Here is a 22,816-nt window from a genome sequence, read left to right as displayed (position 1 = left end):
ACTATTTCCTAAATTCCCCTTTTCCATCCATTGCCCTTCTCCATTCCATCCCATTGAATAATTTGATATTCTTGTGCTTAGGAAGCTTAGGAAGGAACACTGGCTATGGAATATGGGTATATAAAAAGGTGACATGAGAAGAAGTTGATTTTACTGGACACTGATGGCAATACTCCAAAAATAGTTTGCAGCAAGAAATAAATACTGACTTGCAGGCTAAGTATAGGTAGGCAAAGTGTGATAACAGGTCAGTGTTTGATGAGACAGCTCTCATAGTTCAGTCTATTCTTTCAAAAGAATACTCTAGATTTTTTGTGAATGCAGAGGAATTACCCTTTCAGCTCAGTTTTGTGCCCTGCTGTGTCTTTGTGTTACTAGTGATACAAGAAAGAAGAATACTACCAAAGAACAAACATATCTTTCCTGAAATACAAAGAAAAGTTTGTTTTCCAAACAAGTCCATAGCCATTCGTTGGTTATTTTGTGAAATCTAGTACGGCACTGGAGCTGTACACAAGCACTGAAAAAAATCATGTCTTAATGTGCTATCTTTTAAAGATCCAGAGGCAAATATCTCTGCAGTTAACAAGATATTGGATCCTATGCAGTTGAACTCATGCAACTGTCCATACCCATAAATTTAACAAGATGACATTAAAGAAAGAGTTCTATTTCCTGAACATGAAAAATTAAGGAAATACTATGGCTATAATCACAGAAATCATAAAAAAAACTTCAGTGGTCAACACTGTACATTAGTGGGTACACCACATTTTAGCTTCTAGGCTACAAAGGACATCAGGAAAGAAAAGAATACCCTGTATCTTTTTATAATTTCCACGAGATTATCTTTAAGGCATTGATGTAGGAAGATTATATAGGTTACAAAATTTAAAAGAAATGCCATGCCAAAGGAAAGTTATTAATAACTGGAATAGCTTACCTTTAAAGTGTAAACAATTTTAAGCAACATTAGCCATATCTATGCTGATATTACTGATAGACTTGTCTGGATCTTTTTGAATTAAGAAAAGTGGTAGTCAGTGAAAAAAAATCCACTCGCTAAGTTGTATAACTCAAATTAGACCCACCTGAAACATAAGTGTATTCCTTAAATAATCTGTTCCCCCTAGGGTGTTAATTATGGAACAGGCAATGTCCATATTAGTTTAAATTGCATCAAACATATACATTTTATTATGTTGTGCTTATACCAGGCGAGGAGACAGAAGTCATAGCTTCACCATTGTCTCTCTGCTCAGCTCTGCACAAGCTCTTAACTTCTTACTGCCTCGACTTTTCCATCTGTAGAGTGACTGTGCTGTTCTCTTTTTGGAAAGCACATATAGAAAACCCTCCTGTTTAGTAGCATAATACCAGCATTTTAAAAGCCACTATTTGTTCTTCATTTCTCATCACAAGAACATTGATTCTCAAATGTTTCAAAGTGCAGAGGGCCTTCTTAAGAAAAGACAACCCTGGAAAAACGGGAATTTTTTCTATTCATTTGCGTGCAGTGCACTAGAGGGCCCTCAGGAGTTAGAAATGGATGGAATGTACTTTTGGAAGGCACTTACTTCACAGAACTTTTCATTACAGAATGTAAAATAGCAGAGGGTGGTTTTTTTTTTTTTTTAATAACGTGAGGTTCATGTAAGTTTATAGCAGTTCATATGCAAACAACCTCTCAGTACAGTTAGGTTCCAAACAGTATTTAGCTTGTAGTGAAATACATAAATGTGAACTATACTTAAAACTGAAATATGGGCTAGAATACTTTGAGAACGTCAGTTTTACTAAGTTATTTTTATTAACCTAAGGAATTTACCAGAACAAAGGATAAGTCAAGCTGAATAGGTAAGAGGTTTTATACTTCTATAGGAATAAGAATACACTGTGCACTTATTCTTTGTTTCTTTGAAAGGATGTATAAGGCACTGTCATTTTATTTGAAAAACTATTGCTAGGTCCTATTTTGTGGCTTCACAAGAGTGTAAAGAATTAACTGTCTTTCATTTTTAATGTGGGTTTATGAGTTATGTGAACTGTATTTACATTAAACTAGGGAAAGTTGTTACTGCTACTTTATTTTTGTATTAGTGAATATGTGCATATTTATCTGCTACAGTTATTTGTTGTTAATAGTGTATAATTTACAGCATTTTCATAACATGAGCTTTAGTAAAGACTGTCTCGTAAGAAAAAGATAATGATTTGGATTTGGCAGTCTTTTCTTCTAATGCTGGAAGACAGCTAGCTGAGATTACAATTTGAGCCTGTATTTCACAATTTTGGTGTTTAACTTACACTGTAATTAGAAAGTGATAGATGTATTCTGGAACATTTCTAGATGCATATTGTCTCATTTAGAACTTCTGTCTCTTTAAATATAGAACCATAGATGCTGAATGTGAGTAATGAAATGAGATGGTACTATTAACCATTTTCTTTTTGCAGTTTGCAAGGGAGAACTTCAGATATTTTAGGCTACAAGTATGTAAACTTTGCTTACGTAGCTGGCTCCATTCATTCTCTGAAACCAATCACTTGCCCTGTGGTGGCTGATAAGAATTGAACAGCTTGTAGAGGTGGAGTGTCAGCATCCTTAGTACTTAACACATTCCCAGGCATATCCATAGCCTCTGTCCCATCACCCATGCAGGAAGCTTTTTGGAAAAGAAGAAATAGAAAACAGAGAAGGGAAATCATGCATCATCATCCTGGCTGGAACGTACAGAAGACTGTATGCTGTTTTCATCATGTGGATTCACTAGAGAAATGACCTTCTTTGATCAGCCAGGTAAAATAAAAAACTTGCTTATTTGCTGCCTGTGCTCCCCACGGACACTGAGGCTGTGGACTTGCAGGCGCCTGAGAACAAGGAGGAATCTGCTGTTGGGCACTGCATGTGTGATCTACCTGGGATTCCTCGTCAGTCAAGTGGGCCACATTTTACCCCAGCATAAAGGAGGATATGAAACGATCAGTTCCAAAAGTCTCCAAGATGCAGCCCAAACTTCTTTTCTGGGCATCCCACTGGACAGCACCCTGTTACCACCTACCTTCCAGGAACCCCAGCTGGGTGTCAATGGGACCTCTGTGCCACCTAATGTGGTTTATATCACCCTACGGTCCAAGCGCAGCAAGCCTGCCAATATCAGAGGCACAGTGAAGCCAAAGCGCAGGAAGAAACATGCAGTCTCATTGTCGTACGGGCACCACTTTCCAAAAGCCGCTTTCACTGGCCAGGAAGAGATCTTTGTTCAGCAGCCAGGGAGGGACATGCACGCTGTGGGTGCAATTGGAGCAGCAACAGCTCTGGAGGCAAAAAAACACCAACTGGATGTACATCAGCATAAAGAAATGGCAGTCAGGGAGAGGGGGCACCAGAGACCTGGAGGGATTTCTGGAAGGATTAAGGCGCAGCCTCAGGCTGAGGAAAGTAACATCAGGATTTACAGCGAGAGCTCTCCCTCATGGCTGAGCAAAGAAGACATTCTAAGCATGCGTATATTGGCAGATTCTCGGATAGAGAGCATCCAAGAACTACCTTCTCAGAAAGCTGTCCTGGTAGTGTTCGAGAGAGATCCCAGCACCACAGAAACTGCCTGTATTCAGGGGCACTGTGGCATCATCAAAAGACCCCTTGACATGAATGAAGTGTTTGCCTTTCATTTGGATAGGATCTTGGGGCTAAACAGGAGCTTACCTTCTGTAAGCAGGAAATCAGATATCTTCCAAGGTAATGCATTCCTATGATTTTCTGCTCCCCCATCCCACATTAACCACAGGACAGCAGCAGCTGTAACTCCTGCTAGTCTGAGAACTAATTTCATTGTTAGAAGGATGTAAAGCTGGTGTGTCTGTAATTTCTGTCAGGTAACTGTACTGTCCAAAGGATGTCACACCCTAAAATTTAGAATAAATACAACAGTTGAGATGCTGAGAGCAGTAATGATTCACTGTCCATGAGAATTTGTAATGAGAAAAAAGGGAGTCATCTGTATGTCTCATGACATTGTACAGACTGACTAAAGAAATTCCAGAAGGTTACCTTCTGATTCAGTGGATATTTTCCATTTATTTAAGTTTTCTTATCTCTTAGATTTGATTTTAATAAAATATTATTGGAAGGGAACTCAAGAATTCATCTCTCAAACAGGTGGTAGGCAAAGGGCTTTGTAATTTGTCAGATAACAACCTAATTGAAAAGGTGGGAGGACTTCCTGAAGAAGCTTGCTGTTACTTGCATGTTACTAACACCTCTGGGAACTATATTTTTTTATTTAATATTCTGCCCTCTCTCCCCTCATACTTCAAAAAATTAGTGCATCTCATTGAATCCTGCTTGATATTTTGAGGCTCATTACATATTATATATAACATAGACAGAGAAATACTTGCAGGAAATCTTGCAATATGCCTGTTAACATGATTGATTTAAACAGTTTTCAATGAAAACTTTGGCTTTCTATCCCACAGAGAAATTAAAGATAAATTTCAGACATGTAATGCAAGTTTGAAGTCTACATCTAAGATAGCTACTTATTAAATGTCTGCAGTCTAACTGCTATTTTTGTTCGGTTGCAAATCACAGCCCAAAAGGTCTACGCTGCATTTTAGTGAATCATTGCTAAAGTGGCTGGCTATTTGTTTTTGCTGTTCATTTCTTACTGCTGAAATTAGCTTAAAGGAAATATTTGTATTTCAATCTGTCTTAAAAAAGAAAAAAGAAACAACAAACAAGTAACAGGAATGGCTTTCTCAAATCTGATAGCAGGAAGAGGACCTAGTGATCTTTGATTTGTTTCTGCTTTGTAAATGTTCCTTTTGGCAGCCTGTACAACAATGTGAATGAATCTCTAGGAATAACAGTTCAGTGGCTTCTGAATATTATTCATACTTGCAGGGCATGGAAGATACATTATGCTTAGTTTATTTTTAGGCACAAGATTTATTGCTACAGAGCTGTCATGAGGAATTAAGGTAGTTCGTTGGAGGAATTCTGCACAGCATGGCTGCAGAGATGACAGACTGCAAGCCTCTGTGAACGACCATTAGGCTAATTGTGCATTGTGTTGCACAGTGTCTGTCACCTTACAGTATGTTTTGGACTGTCTGGGACAGACAGAGTCATTCTGCTGTCTTTAATTTTCGTTTCCACATAACTGGCTATGTTCCTATAGCAAGAAGAGTGTTGCTAGGTGATGAGAAGAGAAATAACATTATTTTGGTCCCACTTCATTTTTTCCAGCTAAAGAGTGAACAGAGGATTTGGAACAGTTACTGTACCTTGCTTCTCTCCATTTCTTTAGCCTCAAAATATTCTGGAGCTCAAATGCCTCATATCTACTTGAGCTCACTACTATTTGCATGCTTGTATTTGTCATAATCTTGAAACCGTCTTTGTGTTGACAAAATTAATGAAAAGGAATTCTTAAAAACAATGCGAACAATTAGTGAGCTCACTTCTGTAACTTGCATGCATTTAAGATGAGGTGGGCACTCCAAAGATTTTTACAGGGTAGCTTATGTTATTCATGGTTATTCATATGGCAAAGAGAGCACTACATGATTAGAGACTGTGAACAAATGTACACAATTTCTGAACTAACATTTCTCTCTCCATGACATCCCTTTAGCTTGCCTCACTTGTGATGTGATGCAACTGGACATGTTTGATGTAGCATTAAAATCTTAAAAAACGGGCTTTTGAAAACCGTCATTCATTTTGTCAAAAGTAGTTTCAAAGAATCACTTACTAAACCCCTATACAGGTTTTGTTTCCTTTATTCCCACAATTCCCTCACTGATGTGTTTTCATTAAAAGCCTAGCAAAAGACTGTATGCAAGCTCTCTGTTCACAGCCCTGCCTTTTCTTCATTAATTGTAAGCCCTCATAAGTGTTAACTAAAATTTTTTGGGGAGGAGATTATATTATTTTTCCATCATGTATGGACAAATCAGGTATGATAACTCTCTCATTTTTGCAATTAATGTAAATAGCCCGGGGAGTACAAGTGGGCAAAGCCCCTTCAAGTTCAGTCTTACAGGCAGTGAGCATGATTCTGGGTATACACAAGTAGATGCTCATTACTCCTATTGCTATCTACATAGCATGAACACATTGTGAACTCCAAAACACCTATAAGCAAATGATTTGTTGATAAAGCAGCAAGAACTATAAAACTCAAGGTACTGGGGAGAAAGCAGAGAATGGCCCTTGTGTGTCTTAGGATGGAGAATCCTTATTATTTGATGATCCTAACCTAGAGAACAGAAGAGCCTTAAGCATCCTTGCTATGTAGCACATCTTAGTCTTAGCCCAAGCTTAATCCATACAAGCCAAGTATGGATGTAAGCACAGATTGCCTCTAGCTCAGCAGCTTCCAGGGTCTGCACCAGGGTTTGCTATGCCTCAAGCCACAGATGAAGTGATATGGGCTGGAGGGGTTTGCTCCTTTCCTGCAGCTGATTGCCAAAGGGAGAGAATTGGGTCCCTTTGGACCTTACCATAATGCTGAGCTCTTATTCAGCCTTCAGTACATAACACACAGCAACTGCTGCAGAGTTTTGTTACTTCTCTTGCCTGAGGCCTGAGCTACTACATGCCGACAACCACTTTTCTAACCCACAGTTTTCTATGGTAAATTTGGCTAAATAGAATCATAGAATCATAGAATCATAGAATCATAGAATCATAGAATCATAGAATCATAGAATCATAGAATCATAGAATCATAGAATGGCCTGGNCATAGAATCATAGAATCATAGAATCATAGAATCATAGAATCATAGAATCATAGAATGGCCTGGGTTGAAAAGGACCTCAAAGATCATCGAGTCTCAACCCCCCTGCTAAGTGCAGGGTCACCAACCACTAGACCAGGCTGCCCAGAGCCACGTCCAGTCTGGCATTGAATGCCTCCAGGGACAGGGCATCCACAACTTCCCTGGGCAACCTGTTCCAGTGCGTCACCACCCTCTGAGTGAAAAACTTCCTTCTAATATCTAACCTGCATCTCCCCTGTCTCAGTTTAAAACCATTCCCCCTTGTCTTATCGCTATCTACCCTCACAATCGATCCCCCTCCTGTTTATACACTCCCTCCAAGTATTGGAAGGCCACAGTGAGGTCTCCCTGGAGCCTTCTCTTCTCCAAACTAAACAAACCCAGTTCCCTCAACCTTTCCTCATAGAAGAGGTGCTCCAGCCCTTTGATTATCTTGGTCGCCCTCCTCTGCACTCGTTCCAAGAGCTCCACGTCCTTCTTGTGCTGGGGGCCCCAGGCCCGGACACTGTATTCCAGATGGGGCCGCACAAGAGCCAAGTAGAGGGGGACCACCACCTCCCTCTCCCTGCTGACCACTCCTCTTTTAATGCAGCCCAGAACATAGTTGGCCTTCCAGGCTGCCAGTGCACAAATACATTTGATCCTGTGAGAAGAGTAAGCATGGGTGTATTCAGATTCAGTGGGGCCTCTGTTAGCTGATGACTGAGCCAACTATTTGCCCAGAACTGCTTTTTGTTCCTGAAATGTGCCAGAAGATCTTCCTTTGAGTAACACTTTTTATGGTTAGTTGAGTGCAAATAGGTGAATGACACATGATAGATAGCTCATTGGGAATACTTGATATTTTGCTTTGCTGGCCTCTACAAGATGATAAATAGAAACACAGGTTTTTCACCACTGTACCTTACACTATCAGCCTGCGTTCGCCATTCCACCAAAAGCTGCACAAAAGCACGTAAAGGTGTTATGAACGTCATTAATTTTAAGGCAAAGAACAAGGAAAACCTAGCATTGCCTTATGCATTTAGAATGCTTTCAAGTGCTTTAATTTATCCGTGCTACTTCTGTCAACCTGAACAACTTACACTATCATGTCATACCTCTGCAAGAGGTACCAGAGGGTGTATTTCCAATATCTTGTTGGGTAGAGATGTTTGTGTGTAAGCAATAATGCAGTCCGTATTCTAGAGGTCAACTAATACACATTTCATATGTTCCATGAATGTCCACTTGCACACAGGACAAATATCACAAATAAGGTGTAGAGGGAGGACAAATAAATGGCCTAAATCCTGTCCTTTCTGCTTCTGTGCTTTATATGAACAGAACTTAATCTGCTAGTTAATCTAGCTTGTTGTCTAGTTTGTTAATCTAAAACAAGCTCTCAAGTCCAAATGCTGCTGTCAGTCTCCCTCAGCTTTCCACACTAAGTTAATCCCTCATACTAGTATGTGGGCAACTAAGCCGTCCCTCTTAAATGTGACAGTGGTAAACCATACTGCATTGCAGCAAACAAAGATGAGTTTGAAAGGGGCTCCAAGTACCTCCTGCAATAATTGCTTTCTTATTGAAGGCCTCTTTGGCACATTTGAAAGTTAGAGAAAACGCTACTGCTGTAAGCACGCAAGGTGGCAGAATAATATTACCAAGAGCACCTATGTGGTTAAAAAGCATGCAGTCCAATTTTAAAGCAACATGGCATGTGGATCTCTAAGATAATGCTGATGTAGAATCAGCCAAGCAGTGGTACATTGCCTAACTCTGAATGAAGTGGTTTGAGTACCTCAGGGCAGCCAAACTTGGCAACCTGCCGTTTCTGTGTTTTCTTACTCAGCTTCGGATTCCCTGATGCAGGACCTTCTAAGGGCCAAATAAATTTTCAGAAATATTTTGATGCTGAAAAATCTACAGAAATTACTAGGAAGCCAATTCCACTACAAATCCTGAAAGTCTTTTTCATGCAATTTTCCAGATCATTCCATCTTTAGGTAGCGAAGTAGCTAAATGGATCTAAAGCAGCAGGTGAAAATTAAGTTAGTCTCCTTTGTGTAAGCTTCCCTGACTCCCTCTTAGTATTTCCTTCTCTCACTGTGAATTTATCAGGAGTTATTTCAGTCCTTAGGTCCTTCAGTAACAGGCAACCATAGCATCTTTGGGCATTAGAGCCACAATGCAGCTACAGCAACAGAAAAGCAGGAACTCTTTGTGTTACCAGATAAAACTGATCAGGAAAGAGGCCCACCCAAACACTTGGACTTATTCTGAAATCTGCTGTTACCTCCTCAGTTCTGCCTGTATCAGACTGAGTGCTCTTGGTTGGGCTTCGCCTTCCATTGCTCAGTTATCTCTAGCCCCATCCTCAAGAGGTTTGAATCAGAAATTCCTAATTCCGTGGGGTCATGTCAATTCATGCAGCTATGAATCATCCCCTTATCTGCTTTAATTCAGCAGATTTGTGTTTTTCCTGCTGGCGTCAAAAATTTAAGTCACTGCTCCTTACTGAAGTTGCTGTTTTGGATTCCCATAATTCAACTGAAATTACAGACTTGAAAGATTTTATTTTGGCTCATCTTTTCTGCTCCCATTTCCTATGAAATGCAAACATCTCCTGTATTTAACCTTGCTCTTTTAAGAAGTGGGTATTTTTAATCTTATTGGAAACTGGCAAGTTATTATTCATATTTTTCAACTATTTACATTACTATTGTTTATCATGTCCCTGTTGAGTAGACAGGAGATTTTTATTTTGTTAGAAGGCAGTTTACATATCTGATCTGTTGCAAAAGTTATGAGTTGCTTATATAAACTATTACCAGAGGTCCAAAAACAGAAGATCAGATTTGATCCTGAAGGAAGCTGATTTTTGTTTGTATGGCAGTTCCCAGTACTTTTGTAGACCTTCTCCAGATGGCTTGGAAAGAAGCTCAGCTGATAGCTGACCTGACATGGCTAAAGACATCTACAATATCAGTGATGGAGACAGAGTGAGGGCGATTGGGAAATGGCTAGGGTTTATGAAATTAAACTCCTAAATGCTCATTCAGGCATCTCAGTAGAAAAGCAGCCTGATTTTACAGGAGTGCTCGGCACTTTCCCCCTCCTATCAGAAGAAATATGCTGATGCATGATGCTGATCATAGTGAAAGGACACTTTTTGGGTTCCCAAGGACAAATCAAAGGATGGGGAGGGGAGCTAAAGAGGCACAGGAATTAAAGAAACACACTTCAGCTTGATTTGAGGACTACCTTGTGTGCATATGCCATGGCAGAGACAAGATCAAGTACATTCTGGTGTTGGAAAAGAGTTTACTTTTCTCTTCTTAATGGAGCAGACACTGGGACATGATCGCATATGGGGCCTAACATATTTAGGTCACTCTGAAAGTAATGCCTCCTATTTATTTCCATGGAAACTACAACAGATACAAAGAGTACAATAACATTATTTGATAGAGCAAATTCTCAGCTACAAAACTCTCTTTTTTCAGCAGTCACCACCATTAGCTATGCATTTTCACCAGTGATGAACAGGAGCCTGCAGGCCACACATCAAAATCTTTACCAGCAGAGGTGACCCACTGTCACCATTATACATACACCACCAGTATTGGTGGGAACATTCTACTGCTGTACTGCCAGCATCCACCTCTGACATTGTGGACCAACATAGTAAAATAGGAGGCATTACTTTTGAGGCAGTCCTATTTTGTTGGCAGTATAGTGATGGATCTTTAAATATAATTCACCGCTAATTATGGGCAAAGATCATTTCCTACCTATTATCGATCAGTCAGAAGAAGGTGCTGTGTGGAGATCCATCAACCATCCTCACTACTTACAGATGGAGCAATCACATTAGCAGCTTTTACCTCACTGTTCATCACTGACACCAGTCTTCTATGTTCTGACATCTATCCAGGCTGCCTCTGGAGAAAGTGCCATGGAGCTTGCTGCTTTCATGAAAAAAGGAGAGCTTCTTTTCAAATACATCTTTATGTTCAAGTGCATATGGAAGACAGATAGTTTAGGCTGCATATAACTATGCCACAAATTGCACATGGGTGGCATGTAGCTTTACAGACCGTCAAGTTGGATATAAATAAATTTTAGAGCTCTGCACACATTCCAACACCTGTTATTTAGTAAGTAACTGATTTGCAATTAAATGATTTCCACTGTCCATACCAAGACATCACATTTTGGTCTTCTATCTGAAAAACAAGATTTTATTTCAAGTTTTTAGAAGCCACAGGCAGTCCTTGGTCCTTGACTGCTTAAGGCAGGAACAGAAGCATTGCATTAGCAGTGAAAGTGTCCGACTTTCCTAAGAGGACACACATGCCTGTTATTAGATACTGAGTGAAAAATCTAGCTTATTTTAATTTTTTTTCAGTAGTTTCTTCCCACTGAATGCTACAAGCACTGGATTCACCAAAGCTAATACACTCGACTTAGTGATTTCAAGGAAAAGTGGAATACTCTCTACACAGAAAAAAAAAAAATTTGACCAAAATAACTGCTATACAGAACAGCCCTCATGTTCTATCTGTATCTGAAAAAAAAAATAGTTGTCAAGGTGTTTATTCATGCTAAGCTAACACTACAGTATTCTCATGCATCATTTCAGGGCTGTGAAATCATACATTATAAGCCTACAATACTAAAAATAACAAAATAAATCCACTTTGAGTATAGGATTTATAATCTTTTTATGCCTGTTATACAGGAAAATGCACTTTGAGAGAAGTTTCCAGCTCTTGTAAATCATCATCAGTTCACTGCAGAAACCTCACCATTGGTTCACGGCAGCATTAGGCTATTAATCAACCTTTGCACTTTGTAATACTTTGGCTTTGTATATGGCTTGATATGTTAATCTCCTTCAAGTGGAAAAAACAGCCTTCTGTATACTGAAGGCATTTATGTCTGTGCTTCTTCCATTCTTTTGGTGGCTGGTTTTAGATGTGGAATAAGACCACATAAACCAAAGATTGTTATTAGTCTTAGGCAACTTGTTTTCTGCCACATCTGTAAAACACTATAATTATGGAAGCTTAGGCAATGTCTAAAGTCAGTCTGACAGTATCCTAGTATAACTATAACCCATTTCTCCTTTTGCAGCTGGTCAAGCCTGTCCTGTTATTCTCTGGGATTCCTCACTGAGTCCAACTGATGACAATACTCATTCTTCAGTGAGATTAACCTGGGGGAAATATCAGCAACTATTGAAGCAGAAATGTTGGCAGAATGGTAAAGTTCCCAAAGCTGAGTGGGGATGTACTGAAATCCATCATCATGAGTGGTCCAAGATGGCAGTCTTTGATTTTCTTCTGCAGGTACAACATTTAGTGAACACATATCTGCCTCAAAAGTCACATAAACACACGTGGGATCTTAGAAAAGTTTCTTTTTTTTTTTTTTAATGCACTATTTGAACTTGTTCCTGGTTATTTATGATTAAATTGTTCAAAACAACTTGTAGTCAGAGAAAGATCAGAAACTAGACTGACCCATTTTGCAGAGGAAGCAAAGGCTTTTATGTAAAGATATTTTGTATTACTTCATTTTTGAGGCAGGCATAGTGTTTCTCTGCACTGGTTCTTGCTAGTGTTCACAGCTGTAAAACACTTATGATAAGAAAGGGTTCAGCTGCTTGGCTTTGGTCAGGTGAAATCAGGATCAAGACAATAGCTGTAGAAGTAAATTTTCTGACTTTTTAAAAGTTTACCATTGATTTAATATTTAGACTTAGACTAGACCATAGCTGCTGTCCTTCAGTTAGGTATTGCATATCAGCATTAGCTTTCCAAGCAGCACCACACTAGGACTTTGTCCTGTGCTACCATGACGTGACCACAATTACACAGCACAACATTAATATACTCTCTGTATTAATAAGCACTGAACGGAACTACCTCCATATGGCTGCAGCTGATTTTACACCTCTCTCAGCATTGCTTCCAATTGTCTCTGCCTGCCCAGCAGGTGTGAGTAACAGCCTCTTGCAGCAATTACTGATGTCTATAAAGCTATTGCTATTTAAAATTGCAGTCAGCACTAGTTTTATGCACTGTGATTGAGCATTCATATAATTCAACTTTTTAATAGAGTTTCATTTCTTGAAATATAAGAATCATTCTGCCTTATGCATAGCCTGTCCCTGCCCTTCTCAGGTCTGTTATAGGATTAAGGAATGCTTCCTACGCTTGCATTTCTGCAGTCTTGTTAAACAGAGCATGAAATTTTTCTCTGAAAATATATTGTCTCTTGTTTAATGACTCCATCTTTAGTTCCACCATAAGCAAGTTACTCTTGCTTATAGTCACACGTGGGTTGTTTTGGTTCTAAGCATAATACAATATACCCCAACAGAAATAATGCAGTATGTGTCAGTTAATTTTTTCATGCCATTGTTTTCTTGTCTAACACTTCAGAAATTCTTAACGGTTCTGTGCTGTTTTTTAATTTTAAGGTCTTCCAAGACAAGCTTTTAAACTTCTTAAAGGAATTCCTGTTTTCTAGGAGAGGTCAGTTAAAGTATATTTCTAAGATGGAATTTTTATCCTCTGTGCACATGAGATTGAATCAGAATGAATAATGCAGAACATATGAAGGGAATTTGAAGAACAAAGGTACCCATGTAATGTCCTTACAGTGGCTGTGTAGTGGAGATAATCTAACAGCTCAGAATTTGAGGAGCATACGCACCATGATGGCCTGAGTCTGTTCAAGATCATTAAAGAGGCCGTCAGTTGTAACAGTCTGAAGTTGATTCAAGAAAAAAATTGGACTTAACATCAAGAAAAAAAATATCTTAATAGTGTAAAGCCTAGTCTGGCAAACTACAGAACAGTGCTGTAAAAAATTGCTTCATAAGTCATTCAGTGTAACAGTGAAAGGTTAAACATACTTCCATCAAAGAAATGCCTTCAGTGCTCTTAAAGAGGTACCTAATGTCCAGATTCAAATACTGTAAACCATAGGAGCAGGCTGACAAATGCTTGTTTTTGACCTTTACTTGCCTTCTTCAAGAACTCAGGTGAAGTAAGGACATGAAAAGTAAAAATGACTTCTTTAATTTTGGAGTTCTCATGTGCATACATAAATACATATTAAAAATCAGTACTAAACTGTTAAGGTTACAATATCAGTTCCAGAGTATCACCTTGTTCTGTTTTAACACTGCAATACTGCAATGCAAACAAAGAGGCTATCTGTAAGAACACAATCTACTCATCTATTTAATGCATGTAATGAAGTGTGGTGAGGATGAATTAGGGCTACATACAAGAGGAGTATTAAAGCTGCTCCTTCACTTTTTGGCAATGAATTCAATGGGAAATGAGCTAGGACACTGCAAGCAACAGTCTCTTGTGCCTAAAGATGCTCAATGCTGCTCAGCAGAAAAGAGAGAAAGAAATCTACTTCTTTCCCCACAATTTTCTCAGCTGAAAATAAACACTGCCACCAAGACCAGTGGCAACAGTGCTACATGCTTCAGAAGAAAAAAGAGCTCTTAGGCTTTCATTTGATGAACAGTAACAGGACAACTTTTAAACATGCATCAGAGTCCTACATCAGAAGTCATAATACTTCTTTTCACTGAAGTGCCAAAAAAAAGACTAATTTTAGAAGGCTTTGTGTTTACATGAGCGGTATTTTTTTTATCCCTAGAGCTGTTTTAAGGGTTAGCACTATATAGTGAGCAAGAAGAACAGAAAAAAAGATTTACTACTGACTAGCTATTCATTAAACCTAAATGCATCTTACCTCACTTCTGCTCCAAAAACACCTATGAGCAAGAATAGGACTGATCCCCAGGGGAAGCCAAACCTGGAACTGAGGGCAGCCACAAAGCAGGCCTGGCAGTGCCTAGCCCACAGCACAAGACCAGAACCCCCAGGCTCCAGTGGCACCAAGTAACAGGACAAGGAGAGCATACACCCACAGTAGGGCCTAAAAGAGGACTGAAGAGCTGAGCCTGAGCTTAAAGAGGGCTCCTGAGCCCATGGGCAACGTGTGAAGATTCCAGGTAAGACTGTTTAAGGCAATTAAGGCCCACTCGAGCACTCAGGGTTCTGGCAATACTGTTATCTAGTAAACAGGAGATAGGAGTACCCGTGAAGTGTGGTGTATCTTTCCATGCTCAACAGTTAGCCTAAAATGGCATCCTTTCCTCAGGGAGTGCTTAGTTCTTGTCATTGTTTACGTAAGGACCAGAAATGACTAGGTCAGGAGCGATGTTTAGCATTTACACTGCTAAAGTTAGACCAGATGTATTCCTTCTCAGCTAAGTGCTGTGTGATGACTGAGTGAGTGTTCCCAAGGGAAACAATAGCCTAGACCTCGATGTCATTAAAGCATGCATCACGGGGCAGCTTGGAGAGGCTTCTCTGTGGTTACAAATCTACTCTTCATTCCTGCATTTGGTAGCTTCTGGTTGTTTAATGTGACCCTTACCCATCTTTAAGAAAAACAAAAATTTGCATGTCTGATAGAAAATTGAGGCCTTTGTGTATGTCAGGCTATGCTATTTCTAATGTGCTCCCACAGACAACATGTAAAAAAAAACCTACATCCTTTGGTAAAAACTTGATTTGTATTCCCCAATTGTTATTCCAGTTACAAAGTGGCATTGTTCCATTATTTTCAAAGAATTTCTACTGACATAACAAATCATGGCTATAAAATGGATACAATACACAGTCTAGCAAATTGCTTTTAACAGTATGAGAAAGCTGTGGACCAGGTCTTTAATGCCATTTCACTGCTGCCTTTAATTACGCTTGTTCTGGGCTTGTTCTCTTGCCAGCTGTGCTAGTGAGCAATGTCTGACAGTGGCACCATGCCCCAAATACTTTGATGCTGTTCTCACTCGGCACTCTGCTGTGCTTGGTTTCAGATCTATAACCGGCTAGACAGACACTGCTGTGGATTCAAACCTCTGAAGGAGGATTCCTGCGTGCAGCAAGGACTGGCGCTGAGATGCACTGATCAGGATGCCATTGACTTGACGCACATAGTGCAGAGAAGGCATGATCAAAGGCACTTGGCCTTTATAGACAATAAGGGTTTCTTTGACAGAAGTGAGGACAATCTCGACTTCAAAATACTGCAAGGAATCAATGAGTAAGCTTTACATTAATAATTTTGTAAAATGAGTTATGATACTGTAATCATAAAACAAGGGACACTAAGTTACTGGAATAAATATCATCAGCCCAAGAGGCATGTTAGGAATTACAGGATGTGTCTAAAAATGTGTGAGGTAATCTTACTTGTGTAAAAGATACAATTAACTCGTATGTGATTAGGCATGCATGGACTTCATTTGCTGAGTCACAGTCTATATTCATAGAACTGATTGCTAAACCACAACATGAATATTGCAATTCAGAGTGATGGCAAAACCAATGATTTTCTTTGTGCATTTCCAGATTCCCTGAGTCTGCAGTTTCAGTGCTGAGGAGCCAGCATTTACGGGAGAAGTTGCTTCAGTCTTTGTTCCTTGACAAAGTATACTGGGAGAGCCAAGGAGGCAGAAAAGGAATTGAAAAGCTTATTGATGTAATAGAAAGGAGGTCCAAAATTCTTCTTACTTACATAAATGCACATGGAGCCAAAGTACTGCCCATGAACGAATGAGCTTCTGAGAGACAGTCTTTAAAATAGTTTGTGTGGGGCAAAAATTGAGAGTAAAATTGATTTATTTCATAGGCTTATTAAGTTTTTATTTTTCCAAACTTTCAAGCATATTTTTGAATAAGAAGCCTTACATGGTTTAAAAACATCATTTAAACATCAGCTGCAGCTCAACACAATGCACTCCTATGTCACCAGTGAGATAAAAACATGTCAAATAATACAATACATGATACATAAATAAGTATGCACCATGAACTCTCCTACTAAACCATTTGAGAATTACCAACAGGATTTTCAGTACATTAGTCTGTATTCCCTCATTCAAGTTATTAATGATTTTATTGCAAATTTAAACGGGAAGAGAGATTTTAGGAACTTCATACATCAGTGAAAATTGCAATCACATCTACATGCCGAAACATACAGGAATTCATCTGTTTGATTAAGAACACTACAATTCCAACATTTCAAACGCATTATTTTGTTTTATTTCGGACTTTTGAAATCTGAGGACTAAATTTAACTCTTTTAAGTGAAGATATATTTCCTTTGGACATGAGGACAATTTAGAATCAGAATGAGGAGAACACAGCTTTAACAATAATAATTCATTTAACAAATACAGTTTTCACCTATCAGGTATAGAGCACACTTTGTCATTAGTAATTTTTTACAATGTACTATTTCCAGTACAGATTGGTGTGTTGTGTGGATGGATCATCTGATATTTCTGTCTATTGATTAACTGAGTTTTACTTACAGAATCATCCTTCAGTATTACCATTTATTTGTTAGGAATTTAGCTCTAGCTTTATGTAAATATGCTGCTAAATTAAGTATACATGTTTGTTTTTGCAACGTTCTTGACACAGTTTTTTAGAACATTAAGGCAGATGTAATAATCATGCAAACATTGTTAAAATCAGAACAGAAGATGTTTCTGCTGCTTGCTTAGCTCTTGCCAGCAATCCAAGCTCTGGTTTTACATTAATACTGACCACTGTGAGGTGATGATTCCAGCTGATGATTTGGCCCCAGTATTCCCATAAGTAAGGTTGTTAGAGAAGCTTGGACAAGCACTTTAGATTCTCAGCCTGGATCTGTTCCAGAAAATACTCTGTTCTAGAAGCAAAATATCAACTGATATAGTCTGTCCCAAAATATACCTTCTACCTATCTGTTTGGAAAGGTTCTTACTGTTTTTCTAAATAAATATCTATCATATTTTTGCCATGAGATAATGGCAGAAGTTGAATGCTTTTGTCTATTCTATATATATATTAAAAAACAACAACATAGGGTATATAACATTTAAAAATATTTTTGGAAATGCTTGTGTAATATTATTGGTCACTATTAGAAACTGTTAATGCGGACGGGTGAATTTAATCTCTTAAATAACTGCAGTTCCACTGCAGCTAAAACAGATTTTCTTTCTTAGTATCAGAACACCTATTAACAACAGAAGAAATAGATCTAATTATAGGCAGAGTTAAATAAAATTCGAAGAGCTTGGCCATCTAAATAATATCTAATTTTGTTCTGTTTATAACGGGTAGATACATTCATAAAAACTTCCTAGAACTTAACAACTGCCTTGAGAGGACATGTTTTTAAGTGCCTTGGACTTATTAATAACACCAACGTATAATTTTTTAGGATTTTCATATTATCCCTTTCTTGAATTGTAATAACATGTTAGCCAGAAAATTTCTATCACAGAAACAAAAATATTAGCGTAGCTTGCATTTTGACTGAGAGAGAGAAATAATCCTCTGGATCCATTTCACATGGTACTCCTGTTGCATTTATCATAGATTTCACTCTGATGACCGTTATAATCAATTTGTCCCATTTTCTAGCCTATTTCAGTTTTCTTCCTGCTAGATACTTTTCAGTTGGATTATCACACACTGATGGGAGTGAAAGATGTTTATGAGTACATACAAGCCCAGTTCTCTTTTTTTTTTCTTTAAAAAATGAAGAATTCTGTAATTTTTGAGTGTTATTTGGGTAAATGCTCCAGTCAAAAATACAAAGTAAGTGCTTTGTATAGCTTGTTTATTCACTGCCACTACATTCAAGATATCTAGTCTCACTAGCAGGACTAATATGTATTGAGAAATCTGTCCATTTCCTTATAAAACAGCATGAACTTGGACTGACATTCCTGCACAGAAGCCCAAGTGACATTGATAGACAGAAAGAAAAAGAAGAAGCCTTGATCTACCTATGGTAGGGATCAACTGAAAGCCAAGAAACTAGGTTTTAGTCATCTCTGCTGGGCTGCCTTCCATTTAAAGGCATATGGGATCAGACAAGTATTCCTGTTGCACAGTACTCGGAAGGGTGTAACCAACGGCAACAGTCCAAAATTTGGGGGTGGGAAAAGAAGATTATGTCATTCTTGAATCTCCCTGAAAGCCAGAACCACATAAAATGGAATTACTAAGAAAGTCAGGAGGGTTTGCTGATTTCATAACATTGGAAGACAGAGCTTAAAATAAGTAGCACAGGCACAGATGCCTTGAAATTCCTCGTGAGCTTGCCAGCAAGCTTATAATCTTAGACATTTCAGAAGCTGAGGACATGAAAACTTTTGTGGAGCACTGTGAGAGAAATTTCTCTCTTTTTTTTCTCATACATTCTATAATGCACTATGTTAAAGAAAGATAAATTCCACAGTTTCAAAAATGCAAATACATGCTTAGGGTACATTAAGGGACAAGCTTCCAGTAGCAATTCTGGGAACGCTTTAATGCATGTTTGTGTATGGGACTAAGAATGTACATGTATATGAATATATATACCTTAGCTTTTTTATATAAAAGGCTCAGTTCTACTTACAGAGTGAGTTGTGTATGCAATCTGTTGTTTACATGTAGAATTGTATTGTTTGAGAGTGGAAGTTCAGTGCTGGGTATACACAAGTCGAAGTTTAAACAAAGCATTATTATGGATGCAACTTTTGTTCTCAAAGCATTAACTCTTCCCATGCTAATGCATCTAAGCAATGTAAAATTTTTCTATTTACAATTGTAAAGAAAAAAAGCAGTATGTTTGTATTTGAGTTAAACTGCTGGACAACAGTGCTATCAAATCTGAGATGTTTTTACATTACATGTTGAGGTTCCATTTGAAACTTGTGCATTTTAAATTTGTGCATTTTACATTGAACTTGTTTGTCTTTTTGTAGTGACCAGTAAAGGCATTATCATCAGTCATGAACTGTTTCACTCTGCTGCTATTGTCATGGGATGTCCATAAATATATAAAATAAAATGGTGTATTCATCACATTTTATTTTCAGATCTCTAAATTGCAGTAACAAAACTATAATGCGTATTAAAGAAATATGTGGATCATTAGATACTTTTAAAAAAGAACTGTGGCCTTGAAACCGTGTCTTCAGAGAAACAATCCAAGATGAAACAATCCAAGATGTGTTATGAAGTTCTTCCTGTGGAAAATTTTTCTAGCCCTTTCCTCATGAGACTTGTAACTAACTAAGCTGACTCACTGTGGATGCGGAGCGTCTGGATCCTGCAACCGTTGCTGTTACTGTACTCTTTAGCCACACTGACAACGTCTATTCACACAGGCACTGAGCAGAAAAGGCCATGCCCTTTTAGGATGCCAGAAGAAAAGCATTTGTCAATGAGTGGTAACCTTTATAATAGACAGTGAGAAAGTACAGGAGTAGCAGAAGGACACTGGAACCTCTGTGGCATGGAGACTCACACAGAGTTAAAGTAGCCTAGGAACTTTCAGTCTCTGAAGTTTACATTTTTTCTCATGATCCAAGAGAGACTAATGAGAAACACAAAGATGCAGAAACATTTTTAAACATTCACTTTCCCACACAAAGTGATTTGATTTGTTTTATGAAAACATCATTTATTTGTGCACATTATTGTATACTTCAGGCTAACTAATCTCAGATCATTTGTGTAAATTCACTGTGATTTTGTTGAGCTGCTCCATTTCCAGATAAAACAGTTCAGGTCACTTAGGCTAATCAATGTTCTTAGAGGTTGGAGTACTGAAACCAAAGGTCAAAAGGAGACCTATGGAGAGTGACAAACAAATAAGATGGAGAATTGCCTTAAACATAGCACAGGCATAGGACTGGCATGTAAAATCTAATATCTGTGGGCTCTGAGCAGGATCTGCAGGATTTAGCTAGAGTCTATCCACCTGTTCCACCTGTATATCTATAGGAAGCCCTAACCTAGCCAAATACAAACATTTGAGATCAATAATTAAAATAAACAGTGCAGAAGTTTCTTCTCTTGGTCTGTCACAAAATACCTGAACTGTATTTCACAAGGACACTATTAATGAAATGAGTTTTCCATAGTATATGAACAACAACAAATTATGAAGAACTCTAGAGGAACCTCATGAAATGGAGTGGGTCAAACCTGGCAGATGAGCTTCAGTATAGGTTATATAAAGACTTAGTCACTATTTAAACCTTGGAGAGGCCACAACTTGGATTGTGTGTGCAGCCTGTTCTCCACTTCTCCAGAAGTTAAAGTCAGTAGAGAGAAGAGCAAGTGAAATGATAAGGGACCAAAATAGCTGTCTTGTAAGGAGTGGGATGGATTTCTTCAGTTTGGAGAAGAAAAGGCTGGAGGTATTAGTAATTCAGGTTTACAAAATCATGAAGATGATCAACTGGGTGAGTGTGGAAAGTGTTCTTCAGTTATTCTTTTCCCAGTGAAACCACTTTCTCTTTTAAAGAGAGAAAATAAAGCTATTTACACATCAAGAACTGGGCTTCTTGACCTTGCTGCCACGAGAGACTGTGGAAATAGCCAAGTCTATATATATATATGGGCTTTATAAAGACTAGGCAAGCCTGAATCCTGTAACATTCCTAATACAACAATTCTGGATGCTGGGTAATCTAAAGGAAAGAGTCTCCTGGCTCATGTGCTTGTCTCACTTTGCCACAGCCTAAGATGTACTGATGGGTGATCCATGGGTGGGACACAGAAGGGAATCCCACATATTCCTATAGATGAAGGTGATTCAGCAAAGCAGTCTTCAGTGAAAGAAAAGAATTAAAACAGATGGCTATCTTCTAGAGCCTAATGATGGTTTTCCAAAACCAGTTCCATTAATTTTATTATTCCGGAAGAGATGAAATGCACACGAAAGTCAGAATTTTTTGTCCCCACTGTGCTGCATTGTACTACCTGTATTCAGCACTAGCTGTACAGATCCAATTACTTAACTAAATCACATCTTGAAATAGGTGGCTGAATTCCTCAAAAAAAATTAGTTCTATTTTAATATTTATTTCCTTTTTGGCCTTCTACAGTACATTCGCTTATTTAATCATACGATTTCAGAATTCACTGCTAAGAAACATTATCTGCATTTCCTTCAATTGAAAAGCTGTCATGGCATTCCTTGGATGTCTATTAAGCTACACAAGAATGCCTTATCACAGATATTCTTCAGCTAGCTATGTGAAACACTTAGGGATTTGGATAGAATTTATTAACTGTTAAGAAAAATAGCGCCAGTGCAAAAGCCAGCCTCATGAAGTGTGAGAACTATGCCTGACAGATGGCAAAAGCTGGCAGCCTAGCGAGCTACTCTGCCCCGGGAATTCCGAAACAAAAGCAACTCATACATCTTAATTTTCAGATGGATGTGTATATATCACATTCCTAAGACAGGGTCATTTCTGGTCACATAATTTTTTTTCATGTCTCAAGACTTCTGGAAAAGAGAAACATTCAGTCAAAAAGTTAAAATGAGAACTGACTGAAGCGTACTCTGAAGACAGCTGTGGCATAGCTGCAGTAAACATGGGAACTGGTGGTACTCAAAGGGGAGCTAGAGCTGCCTTATAAAAGCACCATGCTGAAGAAGAATAAAAGAATTTGTCCTGCTACATATGACAAGATCTGGCCTTAAGAATTTCACCTTGTGAGGAAAGCATCTGAAGCATTTTATCATCAACAAGATGCTCAGGCCCACATGGCAGTAGCAGATCTCTCCCCAAACTCCCAGTCACTCATTCTGCTCCCCCTTTTCACGATGACATTGGCAACTCTACTGCACAGCTCTCAGCCTATAACATGAATACTACTGAACTCAGGCAGCTCTCTAGGTTTCTACACCCAGGACACTCCTGAATCTTGCGATTCTTTCCATGCAATAGGTTTGACCTTTCCTTTCTCTGGATCTGAGCCACTTAAATGAAAAACTCCCACGAGGACACACCTGTAGCTTTTATTTTGCACCTGAAGCTTACAAGCTGCGGATCTTTTTTATAGCCTGTAATTACTCTCCTACTTTTCACTTGGTGATCTCCAATGACGTGAAGCATTGGTACCATCTCTTCGCTTCCTAATACA

The 22,816-nt window shown here is 38.5% G+C and overlaps 1 protein-coding gene across 1 annotated transcript; it reads left to right on the top strand.

Moving 5' to 3' along the window:
* On the top strand, positions 41-19,737 carry FAM198B (family with sequence similarity 198 member B). The gene is made up of 5 exons (XM_021396715.1): positions 41-1,857; positions 2,458-3,742; positions 11,916-12,130; positions 15,697-15,923; positions 16,232-19,737. Exons 2-5 carry the CDS (start codon positions 2,746-2,748, stop codon positions 16,437-16,439), a joined length of 1,647 nt encoding a protein of 548 aa, XP_021252390.1. The 5' UTR covers positions 41-1,857; positions 2,458-2,745; the 3' UTR covers positions 16,440-19,737.

Source organism: Numida meleagris, chromosome 4 (assembly GCF_002078875.1).
Source record: "Numida meleagris isolate 19003 breed g44 Domestic line chromosome 4, NumMel1.0, whole genome shotgun sequence".
Classification (NCBI taxonomy): Eukaryota; Metazoa; Chordata; class Aves; order Galliformes; family Numididae; genus Numida; species Numida meleagris.
The sequence above is the reverse complement of the archived record's forward strand: the minus strand, read 5'-3'. Positions and strand labels throughout refer to the sequence as shown.